Below are 22,417 nucleotides of genomic sequence, written 5' to 3'. Positions count from 1 at the left end.
TTACTTTCCTGAAAGCGCTGGTCCAAATTTGGACAAGGCTGCTCAGCACCACAGCCTTAGTCAAGTGGCTGTTCCTCACGTGCAAGTCTTGAAGACCAGGGGACTATCTGACTGTAGAGAGCATCACCAAACTTGTGCTCACCCGCCCTCCAGGAGTGGGGGCCAACGCCAATCCTTTCTCTCGGGGCACTGAGGTTAAGGGTGCTCAACCACCATAGGTCCAACTCAGTTGAGACCAGGGGGGGAAGTCTGGGTGCTCCTGGCCTGTCCAGCAGCTCACTGCTGTGGTAAGTGGTTCATTTGCTCACTGAGGCGTGGAACTCGATTCTCGGTATCAAGTTTAGACCGGGAAATTCCAAGTTCTGAAAGTACGTACGTGGTTGGTTTCATTGAGGATAAATGTCAAATCCACTTGCACCACACTTTTGCATAATCTAATGGATTTACTCCAACTCTATAATTTCCCCAATAAAGAGAAAGACAGGCTGGTTACGTTACCTCTGGTCCATATGGCAACCGAGAGATCAACTCTGGTGCCATCCAGTAGGGAGTGCCCACCAGTGATTTGCGTCTTGGCACATCTTTTGATACCTGAGCACAGAAGCCAAAGTCTGAAAGCTTCACCTTAAGGAAGACAAATACACACATTGAAAGCCAGTCTGTAAAGGCAACAACTCATAGATGCTAAAAGCAAAAGACTGCGGATGCTGGAAATCTAGAACAAAAACAAAAATAGCTGGAAAAACTCAGCAGGTCTGACAGCAACTGCGGAGAGGGATACAGTTGGCGTTTTCTAATAGATGCTACTCTTTTAAACCAGAGTCAAATTGTGATTGGCCCTATTATATGGGCAGGGTGATTCCCTTTGGCAAGAAAGTCAATTCACTTTTTATGTGCCCGCTAACATTTTAAATCAAGATATTACAAGAGGGATTTCACCCCTTAAAGCCTCCTGTTTCTTTTTAGTCCCTCCCACCTCCCGCATTCCAATTTTCTCTCTTCCTCTTGTTAGCAAACATTTGTTTCCATGGACACTGTCAGAGAGCCCAATCTGGTCCTGAACCACCGCGAACATGTATGAGCATCCCAGCACAAGTCAGCGGACAGCAAGCAAACCCAGGGAGTACTGGAACCCAGCCTTTTCAGCAAGTGCACAGAGAGCAGTTAACCGAGGGCAGGCTGGTGACTGTATTCACTGCACTGCTCAGATCTGGAGGGTTTACTAACTGAGACACAGGGAGCCAGGCTCACATCCTAACCCAATATTGGGAAACCGATTTGCTGACTGGCTTCTCACTCCTCTATAAATACAAAAAAAGTGGATGCTCAAACATGCTGAAAGGTTACTACTTAGCAGAAAAGATTATACTACTGGGTTAATTTGTTTCTAATCTTGAAACAATCAAAATATTAACAAAACAAAAAAAAGACTTCAATCTTATATCCCTGTAATTTCAAAGATGGCAGATTTCCAACCTCCTGCAAGATGGGAAATAATAAGAGATTCAGCTTTGCTACATTGCTCTGCGCAGTACCTTATGTGGCCAGAAAGGGGCATTCCTACCATACAAGATGAGAATTTTTATTCAGAATTAAGGACACGATTTTATATATTTATTAATGACTGAATTCACTTTGTTTCTTTTACCAATACCATTTTTCCCTTTACTAACTGCAACCAAAGAGGAAGATGTTAGCTGGATCACAGAGAACATCTGTAAACGAGCAAGGAATGGTTTGGGACATAAATGCCAGTGGTTTCGGAGAGCTGCTTGCTTCTTGTTCCACATGACATGCAGTTGCAGTCTATCCCAGGTTTGCAGAGAATTTTGGACACTGGGATCAGTCCCTTATGGACAATTGGTGATTTGATTCCTTACTGGGTCTTTTCCTCACTGCAGCGTGTACAGCAGCCAGTGGCACAAAATATTCACTGGAAAAACGCTCCCAAAGTTACAAAGGAGGAGGTAAGACAGCCTGTGCAAGCAGCAGAACAAGCGCACACGAGAGAGTGAGCAAGTGAAGGGGCAGCGGGCACAGGACAGAGAGAGATGGGAGTGCAAGAGCAACGTCAGCTCTATTACCACGGTCCTAATCTTCAATTGCATGTATTCTGTGTTGGATAAACATGGTTTATAGAGAACCATACTAGCAAGAACACCGATAGATGGGGTCAATCCCAATCACAGCTTAAATTATTCTGCAAAGACACCATTTTACATTCACACATCTAATCCTACCAGCTCTGCACAAGAAACCTAATTAATGAGCATCACGCCTACCCTTCCGTCGTGTGTTAAGAGAATGGAGTCGCTCTTGATGTCTCTGTGGATCACCCCCTGTGCGTGCAGGACGGCCAGCCCCTTCAGAACAGACAGGCAGACGGTTGCTATCTGCTCCTCGTTCATCCTGCAGTACAGTATTTAACATTCATTATCAGGAAATTGCTGCCTGCAATCTCGGCAAGATTTGTGGCATCATCAGGAGGAAGATACTCCGGGCCAATTATATTTTTTTGTTGCAATAACAAGATAAGAAACGTTGCAAAAAGTTGATGCGGTCAAAATCTTACGACAAAAAAAAAACAAAATACAGTGTAAATTTAAGTGGAAAAGACTAAAATTTTACCACTCATCCAGAATTGAATTCAGTAGCTCAATGCACTTTTAAAATAAATCAAATCAATTTTGGATTAGAACATCCAGTTAGATGTGTTAATTTGCAATTTGGTCTCCTGCTATCTGGTGTTCTTAGTTAAATAACACATTAACGTATCAGTGTTTCATATCATTATTTCTGGAATGCAGTGACCATTTATGCTGTGCACATGGTTTAAAGAAAAGTGATTTAGAATGCATGGACCCTTCTACCTCTCCCCTCCTTTCACTGGGTCATTAATTTCAGGAAGCTGATATTCAGTCTGCTTCGCCTACGCCGAATCTGATTGGATGGCATGGCAGTCAGTATCACTCTTTCCCCATAGCTCCTTGGGACATGGTCCATCTCAAACGAGCCCAGCCAACTTGCTGCCCACGTCACGCAAATAGCTGCTTGGGGGTGTGGAGGGTGACCTTTTCCTCTCACTGCTGTAGCATCTGAGCTCAGTGCAGTTGCTCCTCGAAACAAATGATCAGAAGCTGGGGCAGTGTGAAGGATCACAGAAGTGAGTCGCCATCACATCACAATGGACTGCTACATATTAGCATCTGAGAGTGCAATGCTCACCGGTCCTGCATTAAACTGTCTCATCAGTGCTCACTTGAATGAAAGATCCATACCTGGTGTGCGTTACGATGTCAGTTAACGCCCCTCCTTCCAGGAATTCCATCACCACCCACAGCTCATCATCTACCAGGTAACTATTATACATTTCCACCACATTTTCATGGTGGTAGTCTCGCATTATTACAACCTGCGGAGAAACAAGGGGAAGCCATTCCTGTGACCGTTGTTACTGCAGGGATTACAATTGCATACCTCAGGCAGAGAGCTCAGTTATAATCCGAAGAAGCCATCTCTCTCATCAAGATTTATGGCTCATAAAACATTTTATAGATTGCTATAGTTACACAAATGGCCGTGTAATCCTCAATCTGTTTCAGGACAGCCCTGCTTCCATCTTACAGTTTTAATCAGACAGCTGTAGCATTTTGCATCAAACAATTTTTAAACTTGGGTTATCATGTACATCAATGTAACATATTGTAATATCAATTACTAATAACCACAACAGTGCTGTGCTGAAATACATGCCCCAGCAACAAAGGCCACAGTCGCATATGTTTGTGACATCAGACTGTCAAGAACTCAAACCTGACCACAGGTATTTGTGAAAGGGAACGCGGTAAATCTGTTAATGACCTTTCAGGGAAGGAGGATCCCAGTCTAAGCAAAGGTTCCTAAAAATATACAGCACAGAAACAGCATTTGGCCTAAAGGGTCAGCTTGTATGCTCCACACGAGCTCCCTCCCTCCCTACTTCATTCACCCTTACGTTTATCAAGCTTCTTTGTAAATGTATTTATGCTACTCAGTGGATTCATGTGGTGGCACATCCCACATTCTAACCACTCTATGGGTAAAGACGCTTTTCCTGAATTCCCTATTCTTAATGCCCTCTGAGGTGACCTAGCAAGCTATGTAACTGCTAAAAAAAAAACAGCAAAGCACCAGAACTACATGGTTCTGATAAACATCAAGACAAGCCTCTTCCTAAAAACCAAGTCACTGCTCAAAGTGGGGAGCCTGAGCTACACGGACAAACTGCCGACATTACCTATATCAGTGCAAGGGAGGGGAGGGAAGGAGGTAGGGAGGGAGGGAGGTGGAGGAAATATATTAGAATTCTCACTCCCACTCTTCAATCAAATAGCCTTGAACGTTCAGCGAGTGACTCACCCGCTGCCTCCCCAAAACCTATCCGCCATCTACAAAGTAGTGGTACGATGGAACACTCCCCTTGATCCACACAGCTCCAACAACACTCAAGAAGCTCAATCGTTTGATTGGCACCTTATCCACTACCTTAAACAGTTACCAAAACACCAGCACAGTGGCAGCAGCATGTACCATTACAAGATGTACTCCAGCAACTCACCAATGCTCCTCCGACAGTACCTTCCAAACCTATGACCCTCAGCGCCTAGAAGGACAAGGGCAGCAAACACATGGGAACACCACCACCTGCAAGTTCCCCTCCAAGTCACACGTCATCCTGGCTTGGAAATATATCGCCGTTCCTTCACCCGTCACTGGATCGACATCATGGAAACCTCTCGCCAACAGCACTGTGGGTGTACCTACATCAAGTGGACTGCAGGCGGCTCACCACCACCATCGTAAGAACAATTAGGGATGGGCAATAAATGTTGGCCTTGCTCACACATCCCACGACTGAACTTTTAAAAAAATTACGTCAGGACGAAGGGCACTTAGAGTCTGTGCAACTGTTCACCAGTGACCTTCAAGAAAAGTCTGTGTCGAGGAGGGCCTGGTCAGCTCTCCACTGCTACTGTGTACACTGTGTATATATAGCTGATGGGGACACACCTACCAAGTGAACATCAGACCTATTACAGATGTATTTATCAGCCAGAAACACCAAACAGAGTGTCTGTAAAACAAATGCTTAACCCAGCCTCGGGTCTTTTATACTCCACTTACGGCTATTTTTAAAACACCACTCTACACCACGCTGTAATGTCCACAGGGCCTGCCACTTCTTATGAAGCTGGCCCCTCTTGTGCCAATACAGTCTCAGAGCTGGGCCCCACGACAATGTTCATTAATGCCTGAGTACCATGCTCTCATTATCCATGGTAAGATCAGATAAGTTCATAATGGTGTCAAAAGCAATTAACACAGACCCACACTTCAAGTCCCATTTATATGTAGGACACATCCTCTGAATGGGAGGAAATTACTTCACTGCTGTAACTCAGTTTATTTCAGGATAACTTCCCAGCCCCTCCAAACCCAGTGGCTCAGCTGGTAAATATACTGACCCAAAGCTAACCACTAAATCAGGCAGCAGGAGGTTCAATTAGTGGTCCGCACTGAGTTGTTACCTCAGAAAGGGCATCAGTAAGGGGTGCTACAAGTATCCACAGTGTATCTAGGCTGGTGCCGGGTGGAGGAAAGGGTATATCAGCTGCAATTCCCTTTCCTAGTTGTAATCCAGTGATCCCTGCCAGAAACTGCATGAGGATCTTGTAGGGCTGTGATCCCCCCTTGGTCAAAAAGTCTACAGCCTCTTATCATTAAAGTTCAGAAATGGCTATCTGGGGGAGGCATTAGTTCTCATCCAGGCCTTGGGACACCTCATCAACACCAGTAGGCGAACATTGAGCTAAAGGGATCAGGACTATTGCAGGAGGAAAGTGAGAAGTATTGGTGGATCTTACCTGCAATTCACTCAAAACGCCACAGTTGCGACCAAAGTTACTACGTGGGTTGGCAAGGCAAAGCGAGAGACAGAGCGAGAGCGAGAGACAGAGCGCGCGAGCGAGAGACAGAGCGCGCGAGCGAGAGACAGAGCGCGCGAGCGAGAGACAGAGCGCGCGAGCGAGAGACAGAGCGCGCGAGCGAGAGACAGAGCGTGCGAGCGAGAGACAGAGCGGGCGAGCGAGAGACAGAGCGGGCGAGCGAGAGACAGAGCGCGCGAGCGAGAGACAGAGCGCGCGAGCGAGTGAGCTAGAGAGAAGCCCATTATGCAGATCAGTGCTTTCCTGTTATATTTGGGTAGGTTTGAGAGTTCACCAAGATTGACTTGGTGGATAACAGCCATTTGGTGGCATTTTGCATCCAAGGCATGTCCGGCCTGTGTTTCTTATATGGAGATAGCATTACATATTAGATGTGGGTTTTAAATGCAAATAGCCTGTCATCACCAGTGTAAGTTGGTCTCAGTGCCCACATTACCTCATTGAAGAGCAGTTCTCGCCTCTGCTGTTTCCGCAAGTCCATTTTCTTCACAGCAACCAGCTTTCCTGTGCTCTTCACAGTGGCGATGCAGACAATGCCCGTCGAACCTTCGCCAATCTTAATAAAATTGTCCAGGTATGATCTTGGGTCGCCAGGGTCCACCACCATCTGGAGAGCAGCTCTGAACTGCTGGTGTGACACTCGCTGCGGCTCACGCTGGGGTGACCGCGACTCCAGTCCTTGGGGCTGTGCTGGGTACGGAGCCTGAGAGTTTGGCTGTGCCATACGTGGCAAGTGTGTATCAGAGGCATGAGGCACCAAGCCCTGGTGTGCTGGCTCAGGATAGCCTGGTCTATGGTGACCCTGCTGTGCTTTACCCATGTTATTTTTAGGCACGTTGGGCCCATTGTGCCGGACCTCATGAGGTATCCCCACTCGATGGTCAACCTTAACAAAAGAAAAGGGGGCGGGGGGGAGGAAAGAAGTTTTGTTAGAATTGGTTATACAAGGAGACATGCATCATCCCTGTTACACCTACAGAGCTGTCTGCAGCTTCAGCATTAAGTAAGTCATTATCAACATAAACAATCATAATGAAACTCAACACAATGGTACCTGTACAAGAGCAATGTTCCCTGAAACTGCACAGCCACAAAGCAACCTGGAATGTCCTGCACACTGCAATAAACAAGCTTCACGCAAAGACAAATTGGAGGGAACAATGCATGAGAGAGAAAGAAAAATTCCACAAGTCAATAAGCTTTGGCTGTGAACCAATACACTTCCCTGTCTCAACTCATCACATCAAACTGCGTCCACCATCGATGATCTGTAATCGTCAGTTATGTTGTACAGCTAATGTTTACAGAGCTGCCTATCACATCCCTTTGCTCCTTATTGTAAAGTACTCAGATATCTTCCTATACGGGATTGATCACTAAATAAATGCAGATTGTTCCTGTACAATATGGGATACTCTAAACTTATCACCTTAAATTGTTGTTCCTCGTTCTCCCTAACCAGTGACAGACCTGCAGTCTCAGTACCTCATCTCAAAGTTACACAGCTCAAAACTGATAAATGCATCACAACCCAGAAGCTGAAATATGAAACTAGACACAACTCCCTTTGATAGTTCCTTTATTTACATATGTCTGCCTCCTACCTACTAACCCAGTGTCCCAGCAGTCTCTCTTTATAACTCTTTATGTTGTAAACAGGCTACACTGTATTGTCATCCAAGAACATGGACCAAGGCAATAAATTGTAACTGCATATCTATCTTGTCGGGATGTCTTCAGAACATAAAACATGACACCTCGATCCACGGTAGAACCTAATTCCACCTGTTACCACTGCAGCAAATAATCAGATTTGGTCAATTTAGAGTTTCTCTTTGTTGCAGCTCATGCAGAGTTAAGATACCTGCGCCCATCGCTAAACAAAGATCAAACTTCTAGAGGGTAACCATTATGTAGGACTGATGGGTGCCTACATTCAGAACCTTGGTTCCACATTGGGATTGTGATACTGTGCACACATCATGATCCTCCTTCACCCCCATCCCGAGCTCAATTAAACAATGCCCTTCACCTGTGTATCTCAACAATATATTTAACGCACCATTTATAAAAACAACCAACTAAAATTCTAGTCACAAAACTACAAACCATGACAAAAAAAAAAAAATCAACATTCCCCTTTTTCTAACCCTGCTACGTAACCCTGACCAATGTTTCAGCATAGGCTACATAATGGCGGAGGGGATTTTCTGGGCATGCATCTCATCACATTCCCATATTAACTTCATGCAGTAGCAGAGCTTGAGGGGGAATGCACTGTTCTAGGGTACAGGCTGACCCTGCGCCACTTATGTTCAATTCCACATCCAGCGACATCATCATTTGCAGTTCACAAGGAATCCCCGATCATCAAGAAAGGAATCCAGACTGCTTCAGCGTTGCCTCTAGATTGTCGTGGGACCTTACAGCACAGGAGGAGGCTATTCAGCCCATTCTGCCTGGTCTGGCTTTCTGAGAACCCTCCACCTTGAAGTGTGTGCAACAGGAAGAGGCCAAACAGGGAGAGATCAGAAGGAGCAAGGTCACTACCTAGCCCTGGCTGCTTCAGAATGACTGATCTTAGAACGAATTGTTCATTTGTATGACTATGGCGTAGAATCAGAGGAACATTACAAAGCAATTAGAGGGCACGTATCTTCAAGGGGATACCAAAAACACACCAAACCTCATAAAAATCACACTCATGAAAATCACACCCTGGATCTTTACAGCTGAAAGATGTAGCTGTAATAGAACAAAACCAATTGTCCCAGAATTTAACATAAGAAATAAGAGTTGGTCACTTAGAACCATCCCACCCACCCCCATTCAATCAGATCACAGCTGATCAACTCCACTTTTCCATCAGATCCCCATTTCTTTGAATTACCTGAGTACCCAAAAATCTATTGATCTTAGTCTTGAATATACTCATCAGCTAAGCACCCACAGCTCTCTGGGGTAATGTGCTCCCACGATTCACAACCCTCTGAGTGAAGAATTTTCTGATTTCAATCCTAAATGATCAAACCCTTATCCTGAGATTGTGTTCCCAGTTCTGGACTCTTGAGCCAGGAGGAACAATATTTGAAACCCACTAAAACTTTTCTGTTTCAGTGAGACCGCCTCTCAATCTCATTGACTCCAGAGAATGTACGTCCATTCTACTTAAGCTCTGCTCACAGGACAGTTCTCGTGCTCCAAACTCACTCTAGTGAAAGCAGATAAGAAGTTTGACAGAGAGAAATGTGGTGGGGGAGGGGGAGCGAGAGAGCGTGCACGGGGGGGGGGAGCGGGAGAGCGCGCACGGGGGGGGGAGCGGGAGAGCGAGCGAACAAGGGGGAGAGAGAGCGAGCGAACGAGGGGCGGGGGCAGGGGGAAGGGAGGGGCGGGGGAAGGGAGGGGCGGGGGAAGGGAGGGGCAGGGGGGAAGGGAGGGGCAGGGGGGAAGGGAGGGGCAGGGGGGAAGGGAGGGGCAGGGGGGAAGGGAGGGGCAGGGGGGAAGGGAGGGGCAGGGGGGAAGGGAGGGGCAGGGGGGAAGGGAGGGGCAGGGGGGAAGGGCAGGGAAAAGGGAGGGGCAGGGGGAAGGGAGGGGCAGGGGGAAGGGAGGGGCAGGGGGAAGGGAGGGGCAGGGGGAAGGGAGGGGCAGGGGGAAGGGAGGGGCAGGGGGAAGGGAGGGGCAGGGGGAAGGGAGGGGCAGGGGGAAGGGAGGGGCAGGGGGAAGGGAGGGGCAGGGGGAAGGGAGGGGCAGGGGGAAGGGAGGGGCAGGGGGAAGGGAGGGGCAGGGGGAAGGGAGGGGCAGGGGGAAGGGAGGGGCAGGGGGAAGGGAGGGGCAGGGGGAAGGGAGGGGCAGGGGGAAGGGAGGGGCAGGGGGAAGGGAGGGGCAGGGGGAAGGGAGGGGCAGGGGGAAGGGAGGGGCAGGGGGAAGGGAGGGGCAGGGGGAAGGGAGGGGCAGGGGGAAGGGAGGGAGGGGGAGGGAGATAGAGAGAGAGAGGTAAAAATGAACAGGGAAGCAGTTACTGCAGCTGCCTAATTTACAAGTGACTCCCTCAACTGCTTGTACACCGGTGACTGTATCCCTCCCAGCACACATCATTTACAACATCCGATTCTCACTGCTCACACCGACCCAGCATTCACCTAAAGGAACCTTTGCTAAAACTTCCTATAGAAAAATCTAGCTACGTACCATATCTGATAACATTTTCTTTTTGAAATATAAACTCCCGGTAAAAATCTTCAAGTTACATTAAATGTTCTGATGTCACAGCAGCTCGTGTCATAAAGCAGCTTAACTGCCTGAAGCTTTTAACAGACCAAACACAGTTACTGCCAATAAAAATTTAAATCCTCCCAGCCCAATGGCACTGGCATAAGGTGACAAGAGGCTGATAACACTCAAAGCCTGTGACTTCACTGGGAACACTTTGCACACATTTCTTCAACTGAACCCTCCCAAACCTGCGACCTTTACCACCTGGAAGGACAAGGATAGCAGGTGCATGGGAACAACGCCACCTTCAAGTTTCCTTCGTGTCACACACGATCCTGACTTGGGAATATATCGCTGTTCCTGCACTGCTGCTGGGTCAAATCCTGGAACTCCCTCCCTAACAGCACTTACACCACACAAACTGCAGCGGTTCAAGGCTGCAACTCACCTTCTCGAGCGCAATTAGGGATGGGCAATGAACGCTGGCTTTGTCAGTGATGCCCAAATCCCATGAACACATTGAAAGGAACAAGTGGTGGAAGGTCAGAGGCAGGGATTACTACCCAAGCTGCCCTCCTCAAGGCCTGATCCAGTGCAGGATTGGCAGAGGCACTGGAAACAGGTTAGGCAACTCTCTCAGCCAGAGTTGCTGCAGGGTCAGCCGAGAGAGAGGGAAGCGGAGAGAAACCCTGAGAGAGGGCGCCCATCTGCTACAGAATTGCATGACCTGGCTCTGAACCTGGGCCTCTTGGCCAAAACCCCACCTCGCCCAATTTGAACTGGGCATAGGCATGTACTGGCTACAATGATCCAAATGAAAATCTCAACCCCTTTAAGATAAAAAAAAAATTTGATTGTTCAATTAATTACATATAAATGGAGAAAGGGAATTGAAAATAGACAGCTTCGCCACTATAAAAAGCTATGCAATTAGGTAGTCACAGTGAGCATGATGTACTTATTCTGATTGTTCCCACACCAGCTTAGCTGTTGGGACAGGAGCACCAGAAAAGATGCAAGGTTGAATACCGAAACATACACATCGCCAATCTGACTTGTGTTACTTGATCTCGGTTAATAACCAAAGATAGCTGCTTTGTGCCTTTCATGGAAATTGGATAGATTTGTGCGAAGTAAACCTCCGAAATAATGGGAAATGTCCCAAAGCCAGCGCCCATGCTAATTATGAATATTATGGGATTTTCCTGAGATCACAGCAGTTGCCTTGATTTTAAAGCACAAGTGAACAATTCTTATTGAGCACTTTTGCACAGTGCACACTGGCACTCTAAGTCACCCCGACTGTTGTATTCTGAAAGGAACAGGAGGCAGCCATTTGGTCCCTCAAGCCTGTTCAATTAGATCATGGCTGATCTGTACCTTGACTCCATTCACTCGCCTTAGTTCCACATCCCTTAATGTCCTTACCAACAAAAATCTATCAATCTCAATTTCTAAAATTTTTAATTGGGGCCCAGTCTCAACAGCTTCCTGAGGGGAGAGTGTTCCAGGTTTCCATGACTCTTTATAAAGAACTGCTTCCTGACATCACCCTTGTATGACCTCTCTTAATTTTAATTTTAAGGTTATGCCCCCATGTTCTGGATTCCATTAAGAGATGAAATATTTTCCCTCCATCTACCCCATCAAATACTTTAATCATCTTAAACAATTAGATCCTCTCTTAATCTTCTATACGTCAGGGAATACAAACTTATTCTGTGCAACATGTCTTTATAATTTAAACCTTTTAGTATAAGTATCATTTTGATATGAACATACGAATTAGGAGCAGGAATAGGCCATTCGGCCCCTCAAGCCTGCTGTGCCTTTCGATAATATCATGGCTGATCTGATTGTGGCCTCAACTCTACTTTCCTGTCTATTCTCTATACCCTTTGATTTCCTTGTCAATCAAAAATCTATCTAACTCGGTCTTAAAAATATTTAATTACCCTTCCTCTACCACTCTCCAGGGAACTGAATTCCACAGGCTCACAACCCTCAGGAAAAAAAATTTCCTGGGAGATCCCTTATTTTTAAACTGTGTGCCGTCGTTCTAGTCTCTCCCACAAGGGGAAACATCCTCTCAGCATCCACCCTATCAAGTCCTCTCAGGATCTTTAAGTTTCAATAAGGTCACCTCTCACTTTTCCAAACTCCGTTGGATACAGGTCCAACCTGTCCAACTTTTTCTCATAACATAAACCTTTCATCCCAGGAATCAGTTAAATGAACCTTCTCTGAACTGCTTCTAATGCAATTATATCCTTTCTTAAGTAAGGAGACCAAATCTGTACACAGTACTCCAAAGTGTGGTCTCACCAATGCCCTGCAGCAAAACTTCCCTATTTTTATATTCCATTCCCCTTGCAATAAACATCAACATTCCATTTGTCTAACCACTTGTTGAACCTGCACACTACCATTTTGTGATTCTGTACCACAGGGTTCTGCAATCTCTATTAAAGTAATATACTGCTTTTCTATTCTTCCTGCCAAAATAGTCCCACATTATATTCCATCTGCCAAATTTTTGCCTACTCAACCTATCTATTTCCCTTTGCAGATTCCTTGTATCCTCTTCACAATTTACTCTCCCTTGTGGCATCAGCAAATTTAGCAACCATATATTCGGTCCCTTCATCCAAGTCATACAGATTGTAAAATTATGAATCCGTGCATCACTTCCTCGAAAACAAATAACATCCAGAACAGTAATATCCAAATAATATCCAGTACTCTAAATGGGCCCTAACCAGGATTATCCACAACTGTATCATAGCTTTGATCCCTTTGCGTATTACAGCGCTCTTGAGATAAAGGCCAACATTGCATTAGCTTTTTAAATTATATTTTTGTACCTGTGATTTCAGTTCATGGGCCCCTAAATCTCTCTTCTCCTGCACACTTCCTAGCTTCTCACCATTTAGAAAATACTCTTCCTTCTTAGGTTAAGAGTGGACGATCTCAAACTACCCCAAATTTTTGCCCATTTACATAAACAAAATGCTCACCGGCGTTTTAATAAGGAGGGTAGTAGGTGGGTTACAAATTGCCATACAGACCTGATTGCTGGTCCCTCTGTTTGCCCCCGTCTCGGCCATTGGGTAAGTGTTGAAGGGTCTCCCAGTCTGGTGCGTGGTCTTCATTGCTCCATCTGTACCAGGAGAATTTGGAGGACGGATATTTGGGCCAGAAAGTGGTCGCTTGTCCCTTGGGGACTGTGGGCTGGTCTCGCCTGTGTACGTAGATTTTGGCCTCTTGTCAGAACTTTCATTTCTCTCTCGCCGCGATATGCGTTCCTGCGAATTTGCAGGCTCACTGAAACCAACATGATTTCCTTCCCGATCACTCGGATGGTCTCTCCTGCCATCTGGCTTGTCGTGCGATTTGGTCTTGCTGTCAGAATGCCTGTGGTGATCAGGGCGGGGCTCCCTGCTGTTTTGATGATTGGGCCTGTTTCCCCCAGTCCTGCTCGGCTCCTGTCCCCTTGGCTGTTGTGGGTGAGCCCTGCTATCTTCCCGCTCAGCATTCCGGTTCCTTTGCCTGTCGTCCCTGCCCTGGTCCCTCTCGTCCCTGGATTCTGGCTTGGCCCTCTCGCTTCTCCCCTTGTGGTCATGGTGTCTGTCCAGCTCAGCTGGGTAGGTGCTCTTGGAGTGGGGCTCATGCATTCCATTCTTGTGCATTCCATCCTGCACGGGGTCTTGGCGGGGTAGAGAGGGCGGGCTCCCTCGCCGCAGGGAGTTGGAACGAGTCACAGAAACATTCTCAAATTCATCCAGGAGCCAGTTTAGAGAGCCGTCAATTCCAATTTTGCTTCCTCGGACAATGGCCTGAAACAAAGTAAAGAAAGAGTAGATTTTAATTCATAGAGACAAGAGAAGCATTCATTGGGGAACTAATTACTCAGCTAAGGTTAGAAACGCAATAAAGCTTGAACTGTCCCAAGCTTAGCGGGTGGGACTCCTGCCTTGGAGACAGCAGGTTGTGGGTTCAAGGTCCACTACTCCACAGACCCAAATACGTAATCTGACAATTCAGTGCAATATTGAAGGAAGGTTGCATTGTTGGAAGCATCATGTTATGGGAGCACTGGATGAGATGTTAAACTGAGACACCACTGGACTGTTTGGGTCATCATTCCAGTGTGATGGCCACTATTCCTCCTCAAAACAATTCCAAGCTCTCACATGACTGCAGAAATAACGTATTTGTTGGTGTCTTTGGAACTATGTTAAAATATGAATTACTGCCTTTGGGGAGGATTTCTCCCCAAGTAATTTCCATGCAATCTGGAAACCTAACAAAACAGAACAAATACAGAAACTTATTAGGCACCAACGCTGGAGCCCCACCATTACATGAAGTTGTTGTGGTAAATGAGCAAGCATCGCCTTATGATATCATAATCAGCGTTTTTTATGCTGAACCATTTAAATTGTGAAGTCCTCACTTTAAAAAAAAAACTTTCAGGAGATAGATTCTAAAAAAAGCACGTTGTCAGAAATGCTTTTGAAATAACTGAAAACAGAATTTGGTCTGGAACATTTAACAGAATCGAGATGCGATATGGAGACAGAAGGTCAGGTTAATGGAATCTACTCACTGCAGCTCTTGCTGAATCACTGATTTTAATCACTTTTAGGAACTCCACCCAGAGTTCTGCTGTTTGATTTGTATTTTAAAATGTTGGGGAGAGAGGAGGAAAATGAGGCAGGCCATACTGGGGAGGGGCAGCAGAGGGGACAGTGAGACATTTTGCAGTTGGTGAGGGGGATAGGGAAATGGAGGAGACATCCTATAGTGAAGGAGAGGAGAGGGAGAGAGGTGCACAGGGGAAGCACGTGGGAGAGCAGAGGAGGGGAGCATGATGTTACATGCTCAATTACAAATCTCAGTACTCTCAAGCTAATCTACAGCAATACATAATGGAGCCACACATCCAATCGCTCCGTCTTCGGATCAAAACGCAGAATTGCCTTGGCCTTGGAACAGTTCCATGGTGCAGCCATCCACGGAGGCATCAGTGAATTACATACAAGTTACAGCATAGAAACAGAACATTTGGCCCAACTGGTCCAGGCTGGTGACTATGCTCCACGCAAGCCTCCTCCCACCTTATTTCATCTAACCCGACAAGATTTTCTATTACTTTCTCTTGCATTTACTTAGTTTCAAGCAGCAAGTTCCACATTCTCGCCATTCCCTGGGTAAAGACGTTCCTCCTGAATTCCCTAGTGGATTTATGATTTACTAGCGAATGTCTTATGTTTGTGGCTCCTAGTTCTGGTCTCCTCGACAAGTAGAAACATCTTCTCTACATCTACCCAATCAAAACCTTTCATAATTTATAAGGTGCCAGTGTGTCACCACCATCACACCACTCCACGCACCACCTTCCCCCACCCCCAACCCCACCCTACCCTTTTCTAGAGAGAAGAGCCCCATTTTTCAGTCTGTACTCGATGATTAGAGCCTCTCAGTTCTGATGTGTTGTACAGAATGCTGAGCTGGGTGTAAATTGTAAACACTTCAAGTCGATAGTTCTGGATTGTGAGTAGCAACAGGAGCCTGCTTGCTGACTTGTGATGCAGCATTCCAGAGCATCAGAAAGGGAGTGTAAACATGGCAGATGGGAATATCAGATGGACTATGTTCCAATCTCTGGGTCACACAGGTGGCACTGTTATAAATTGGAATTAATGACACAAAGTGCTCAAACCTATATAGTCAGCAAATGTGGGGTGTTATTGATGTCTTCTCAGCACAATGTAAACATTTGCTCAAACTACTGACTAAAACAATCTTGCTCCCTACAATGAAACGAAGAACTGGATGATAATTGATCTGCACCTTGTCTGTATTTACTGGTTTAAGAAAAAAAGCACCATCGAGCTCATACCATTAGAACATAGCTTATGTTTGATTTGTACAATATAAACATATTAATAAAGACTGAACAGGCTGGTGCTCTTAAGAAGACTGAGGTTTAATCACTCCAACATTGGGGGATTTATCTTCAGCTGCGTGGGCCCTAAGCTCTGGCATTCCCTCCTAAATCCTTCTAACACACGCTACCTTGCTCTCCTCCTTCAAGATGCTCCTTAAAACCTACCCCTTTGATCTATCTGGTTCAGTGTCAAATTTTGCTTTATAGGGCTCCTGTGAAGCACCTTGGAACACTGTATTATGTTAAAGGCGCTAAATAAATACAAGTTGTTGAGGTGACTTGATGGCGGTCTTTAAGATTATGAAAGGGTTCAATGGGGTAGGTATAGAGGAACTAGGAACCATATTTAGAAGATCACTACTAATAAATCAAATAGGGAATTTGGAAGAAACAGCTTTACCCAGAGAGAGGGGAATGTGAATTCACTACCACCAGGAGTAGTTGATGCAAATAGCACAGATGCATTTAACGGGAAGATACATAATCTTCCATTCCTTTCTCCCTCATGTGTTTATGTCAGATAATTGGAGGGTTAGATAAAGAAAGGTTAGGGGTGCTCATGTGGAGCATAATCACCAGCATGAACCAGTTGGGCTGAAGGATCCGTTTCTCTCCTGCCAAGTATTTGTAAAAGCCACAGATCCGCTAAATCTTTGCCCACTATGTTTTGCAGTGCAAAGGGGGACCAAGAAACTAATGAAGGGAGAATAGAATATGAATACAAATTAGCAAGAAACAAAAATGGACTGTAAAAGATCTGTGGGTATGTAAAAAGGAAAAGATTAGAAATTACAGGCAGAGACAGGAGAATTTATAATGGCGAAGAGGGAAATGGCGGAGAAGCTAAATAATTACTTTGGGTCTGTCTTCACGGAGGAAGATAAAAAAAAACCTCAAATAAAAGCGAGCCAAGGGACTAGCAGGAGTGAGGAACTGAAAGAAATTAGTATTAGTAAAATAGTAGTGCTGGAGAAATTGATGGGGCTGAAAATTGATAAATCCCGAGAACCTGATGATCTACATCCCGGAGTGTTCAAAGAGGTGGCTACAGAGATACTTGATGCATTGGTGGTCATTTTTCAAAATTGCATAGATTCTGAAATGCTGCCTGCAGATTGGAAGGTTGAAAATGTAACCTCATTATTTAAGAAAGGAGGAAGAGAGAAAATGAGGAGCTGCAGGCCTAACATCTGTAGCAGAGAAAATACCACAATCTGTTATAAAGGATGTGATAAGTGGAAATAATGATCTTATTGGGTGGAGTCAACATGGATTTATAAAAGGAAAATCACGTTTGACAAACCTGTTAAGAGTTTTTTTGAGGATGTTACTATCAGAATAGATAAGGGGGAACCAGTGGATGTGGTGAATTTTGATTTTCAGAAGGCTTTCAATAAGGTCCCACACAAGAGGTTAGTAAACAAAATTAGAGTGCACGTGATCGGGGTAATATACTGGCATGAACTGAGGATTCGTTAATGGACAAAAAACAGAGTAGGAATAAACGGGTCATTTTCACATTGGCAGGCTGTAACTAATGGGGTACCATAAGGCTCAGTGCTTAGGCCCCAGCTGTTCACAATCTATATCAAAGATTTGGCTTGGGGACCAAATGTCATATTTCCAAGTTTATGGATGACAAAACTGGGTGAGAATGTGTGTTGTGAGTATGATGCAAAGAGGCTTCAAGAGGATTTAGACAGGCTAAGTGAGTGGGAAAGAACATGGCAGATGGATTATAATGTAGATAAGTGTGAGGTTATCCACTTTGGTAGAAGGAACAGAGGTGCAGAGCATTTCTTAAATGGTGAGAGACTGGGTAGCGTTGATGTACAAAGGGACCTGGGTGTCCTTGTTCATAAGTCACTGAAAGCTAACATGCAGGTGCAGCAAGCAATTAGGAAGGCAAATGGTATGTTAGCATTTATTGCAAGAGGGTTTGAGTACAGGAGTAAAGAGGTCTTGTGTCAATTTATTGGATCCTTGGTTAGACCGTACCTGGAGTATTGTGTACGGTTTTGGTCCCCTTACTTGGATATACTTGCCATTGAGGGAATGCAGCGGAGGTCCACCAGGCTAATTCCTGGAATGGCGGGACTGTCCTGAGGAGAGATTGAGGAGACTGGGCCTGTATTCTCTAGAGGTTAGGAGAACGAGAGGTGATCTCATTGAAACTTACAAAATTCTAAGGGGCTAGACAGGGTTGATGCAGAAAGGATATTTCCCCTGGCTGGGGAATCTAGAGCCAGGGGACAGTGTCTCAGAATAAGGGTCAGCCATTTAGGACTGAGAGGAGGAAGAATTTCTTCACTCAGAGGGTAGTGAATCTTTGGGATTCTCTAGCCCAGAGGGCTTTGGAAGTTCAGTCATTGAGAATGCTCAAGACAGAGATCAATAGATTTCTAGATGCTAATGACATCAAAGGATATGGGGATAATGCGGGAAAATGGCGTTGAGGTAGATGACCAGCCATGATCTAGTTGAATGGCTGAGCAGGCTCGAGGGGCTGAATGGCCTACTCGTGCTTCCATTTCCTATGTTCCTATGAAAAAACAGTGTATGCCTTACAGATGAGACATTTAATCATGAACTTATCTACCTGTTCAGGTCAGTGCAGAAGTCTAACGGTACTATTATTTCTTCGGTCAACGTCATTAAAACGTCACTGCTGATCATCTTGATTGCGGTCTGTGGGATCTTGCTGTGCACAAAAATACAGCTGCACTTGCCTACATAATAGTGACTGTACTTCAACAGCAATTCACTGAATGTGAAGCATTTTGAGACATCGCCAATGAAATTTTTTTCTTTGTTCCCTCAACAAAGGTGCTGACAGGGAATATTATGGTGATCACTTGATAGTCAAAGTGCAAGGAAAGGACACAGAAAATCTACTGCTGCAAAATCTACCAAGGAACCTGCAACTTCTGGGCTGGCCCTTTAAAAATAAATGATTTCTTGCATTTGTGATATCTGCTAAGTGAAATGACTAGTTGGCTGGATGACTGTATTAAGAGGTCATGAGTCTGTTACTGAAGATTATGGGAGGCATCATTGGATGTATGCCTGCTTCATGTAGATATCACCGCGCTGTGCGTTTGCCGCTGACCTAATCGATCGCACTTCAGCCAACAATCAAATGGTGTTGCAGCCTTGTGTCTCTATAAAGACTGTGGTGTAGACTTTAATGTGAAATTGATCAGGTGTTATTTTCACTCAAGGTCTGTTGCTGTAAATTCAATTCCATGAATGAAACACAGATCTGCAGCATGTCTGATTCTCTGGCAATACAACAGCAGTTACTGCCACCGAGGCATTGCACAGGATATTTTACTAACAGCCATTTGTTCTTACAAACAAGTTACTCACATCAACTATCGATTGGTGAATGATCAAGCCAAGAAAAAGGGATGAAGAATGAAATTGGCTGCAGAGGGCAGTTGTTTCAATTTCAATCTTGCTGCAAGGAAGGACTAAATGCTCTGTGCTTACACCCTGCTCTGTCACATCATGCTATTTGAGAATAAAATACCTAGAAACTCAGAGTGGGGAAGATAATAACAGCACAGATCAGGATATGGTTGACAAACGCTGGTAAAATAACGTACAACATAAATTCTCTCCTTTTAAATGCAATGATTACAAAAGTGTCCCAGAACAGACACTCTCCTCCATCCTGATGTACTGCCTTTCCCTCCACATTGGCATCAAAACATTCAGCCGCCAGATCCCTGTAACTCCCTTTCTAAACCCAACCACCTTGCTACTAAACTGAACTGCATTCTACCTAATCTCTGTGTGCTTAACGCCAATTCTGGATCCCAAATGTCACAACCAGTGCTGGTAGCCCACACTGATGTGCGTAAAAAGAAAAAAAAAAATTCACAGAGAAAATAATTTGCAAAACTTTGTCTTGCAAGACTAATGATTTGTTCCAAAAGGTGGCACCTCCAACTGTGCAGCATCCCCTTAGTAATGCACTGGGAGTGTTAACCTAGACTTTGTGCTCAACTCCATGGAGTGGGATAACCTTCTGACTCAGGTGTGAAAGAACTACCCACTGAGCTATGGCAAATCACTGAGACTTTAAACTGGTGATAACTGATTCCAGAAATCTGGTAGGCATTCAGTAATTTCAGATGGATTTGCTGGCCAAATAAATTAGCCTTGCAGGTTAAAGATTCGCAAATTGACTTTTTATTTGCAAGCTCACAGAAATCTTGATCAAAATCCCAGAAAACTGGCCGCTTGTTTAGCTGACTTAAACCTTAATGCCGGTGCACTACCCTTCGTATCTCCATGTGTTAGAGTGGGAGGAGAAGAAAATCAAATTTAAGCCAAAAGGGAACAGATTAAACCGTGAAGTGCACTGTGCGTGGGAGAACTGCCTTCAGCTAAAAGTGAAAAGAGAATTTCTCATTCGGGTATTACAGAGGATAAAAGAGTATCTGTTAGAGAAGGGTGGCTTTATGCAAGCTTCTTAGGCCCACTCAGGTCTATCAACTACAGCTATGAGTGGATGAGTGTGTTCACAACAGGAAAAAATCTAGGACAGATTAAATAGCTGTAGCTGTTACAAGAGCTGTTGGCATACCATGGTCACAGATACTTCTCACAGACACTTCTCACAGGCTTCAAAACCCCAACATGGGAAACAGTGAGAAAATTGTCCACACAACAGAAATAATACATCTCGGAAACAATGCCACTGGATCCTCGTCCCACCACCGTCATCGAGTCTCTGCTCATAGCTAAATATACAAAGACAGATTCCTTCCTTTTCTCATTACCTAAAACACAGGTCTCCAGGCTGCAAAGGAATGTGATTGGAGTGGCGGCAGGAGGAAAGATAAATGGAAACCAGGAGGAAGGAGACAGCAGTGGATTTTGGGTTTCTGTTCAAACATTGTCAGAATAGGTCCTAGGGATATCGATGTAAAAACGCCGTTGTTCATACTGGATTGGGGTGTTTATCTAGGCCATGATCCTTGCTCATTTATTTTAGGGGGCTGTGGTACTTTGGATTCCAAGTGTCATTATTGTAATTGTGCAGAGCTCTTTCAGCACCATTCTGGCTGTAACCAATATGTTAAGACACTTGCAATTCAGCACAAATAATGCTATCATTAGGCAGTTTTAAATTGATAATTAACTATCAATTGCAGCTGCAGCTCAGTGCTCTTGGCACTGCTGGAACCTGACAATAGAACATCAGTGAATGTCACTTTTCTGATCAGTTGCAGAAACCAGCTTTCCAGAGATTACAAATGGTCATTGAAAGACAGTGACTCTCTCCCACTGCTACTCCCCAAGGCCCGGGATCACTGCAGCACCTTGCACCCATGATTAAAGGGAAACCAAGTCTCAGCTGCTCTTGCAGCTCAATATTTGCAGAAGTGCCTAATGTGTCAACCTCAGCCCCCTATTTAAAGAGATTTTAAATTTAACAGCTAACCTTAAAAGTCCACAGGGCCAGGATAAATTGCGCTCTGTTTATTTTAAGGCCACATCTAATTAAAGAATTGGATGATTTCAGCATTCAAATGTTTTGTTAACCCTGGTTAAAACCTTCTTTAGCCAACACCCTGCACAGATTGTGTAGTCCTTTTAGTTCTGCTAAACTAAATAATATCTGTTCTGGTTTTTGCTCTTTTTCCCAAAAAAAAACTTCACAGCATTTCAGCTGCTAATTTGATTTTTAAGTTACAAAGGGGGCAGCAGTTTAAACCGTGATCCCATGACACATTACAGCACCTTCTGCTGGGTGGATATGGAAAGGTAAAGCCATGCAAGGAGGGGCTTGCCAAGTTAAGGTGCTGGCATCCCTGCTGTAAATGAGTAGGGTTTACTCAGCAGAGAGGGCCATCCAGTCGGCTTTTCCAGACAGCTGTAAGCGGCAGCAGTTTGGGGCTGTAGGCTCATCAATAATACCCTCTTAAATTGCTGCTCACAAAGTTAGCTGTGGAACATCGGGTTCTACAGCAGAAAAAAAACTTAATTTCCCAAATATACTGGGCATCCTCAACTTAAATCAACACAATTCAGTGCACAGGCTGCGATTAATGAGCTTGCATCAAAGAAATACAGAAAACTCTCAATTATGCCTGTTAAATTGGAGTTCTGTGCACAGTTCTGGTCTCCATTATCATGAAAAAGGATATAGAGGCACAGGAGAAAATGCAAAAAAGACTTACTACAATGATACCAGAACTGAGAGGTTATACACAAAGAAAGTTTGCAAAGGCTGGAGTCTTTGTTTTAGAAAACA

At 44.9% G+C, this 22,417-nt stretch overlaps 1 protein-coding gene across 7 annotated transcripts in view; it reads right to left on the bottom strand.

Annotated features, from left to right (window-relative positions):
• pak4 (p21 protein (Cdc42/Rac)-activated kinase 4) overlaps window positions 1-22,417 on the bottom strand; it is a 109,837-nt gene that overhangs the window by 5,785 nt on the left and 81,635 nt on the right. For 6 of the 7 annotated variants that reach the window (XM_078533223.1, XM_078533226.1, XM_078533222.1 and 3 more), the window contains 5 exons: window positions 13,265-14,032; window positions 6,421-6,870; window positions 3,279-3,412; window positions 2,283-2,409; window positions 499-624 (listed from right to left, as the gene is read on the bottom strand). In XM_078533223.1, the coding sequence (XP_078389349.1) occupies window positions 499-624; window positions 2,283-2,409; window positions 3,279-3,412; window positions 6,421-6,870; window positions 13,265-14,032 (1,605 nt within the window). The remainder of the gene's footprint in view (window positions 1-498; window positions 625-2,282; window positions 2,410-3,278; window positions 3,413-6,420; window positions 6,871-13,264; window positions 14,033-22,417) is intronic. The other variant, XM_078533227.1, reaches the window with a different exon arrangement.

Source organism: Cetorhinus maximus, chromosome 32 (assembly GCF_964194155.1).
Source record: "Cetorhinus maximus chromosome 32, sCetMax3.hap1.1, whole genome shotgun sequence".
NCBI classification, from domain to species: domain Eukaryota; kingdom Metazoa; phylum Chordata; class Chondrichthyes; order Lamniformes; family Cetorhinidae; genus Cetorhinus; species Cetorhinus maximus.
This window is presented reverse-complemented; position numbering and strand designations above follow the sequence as displayed.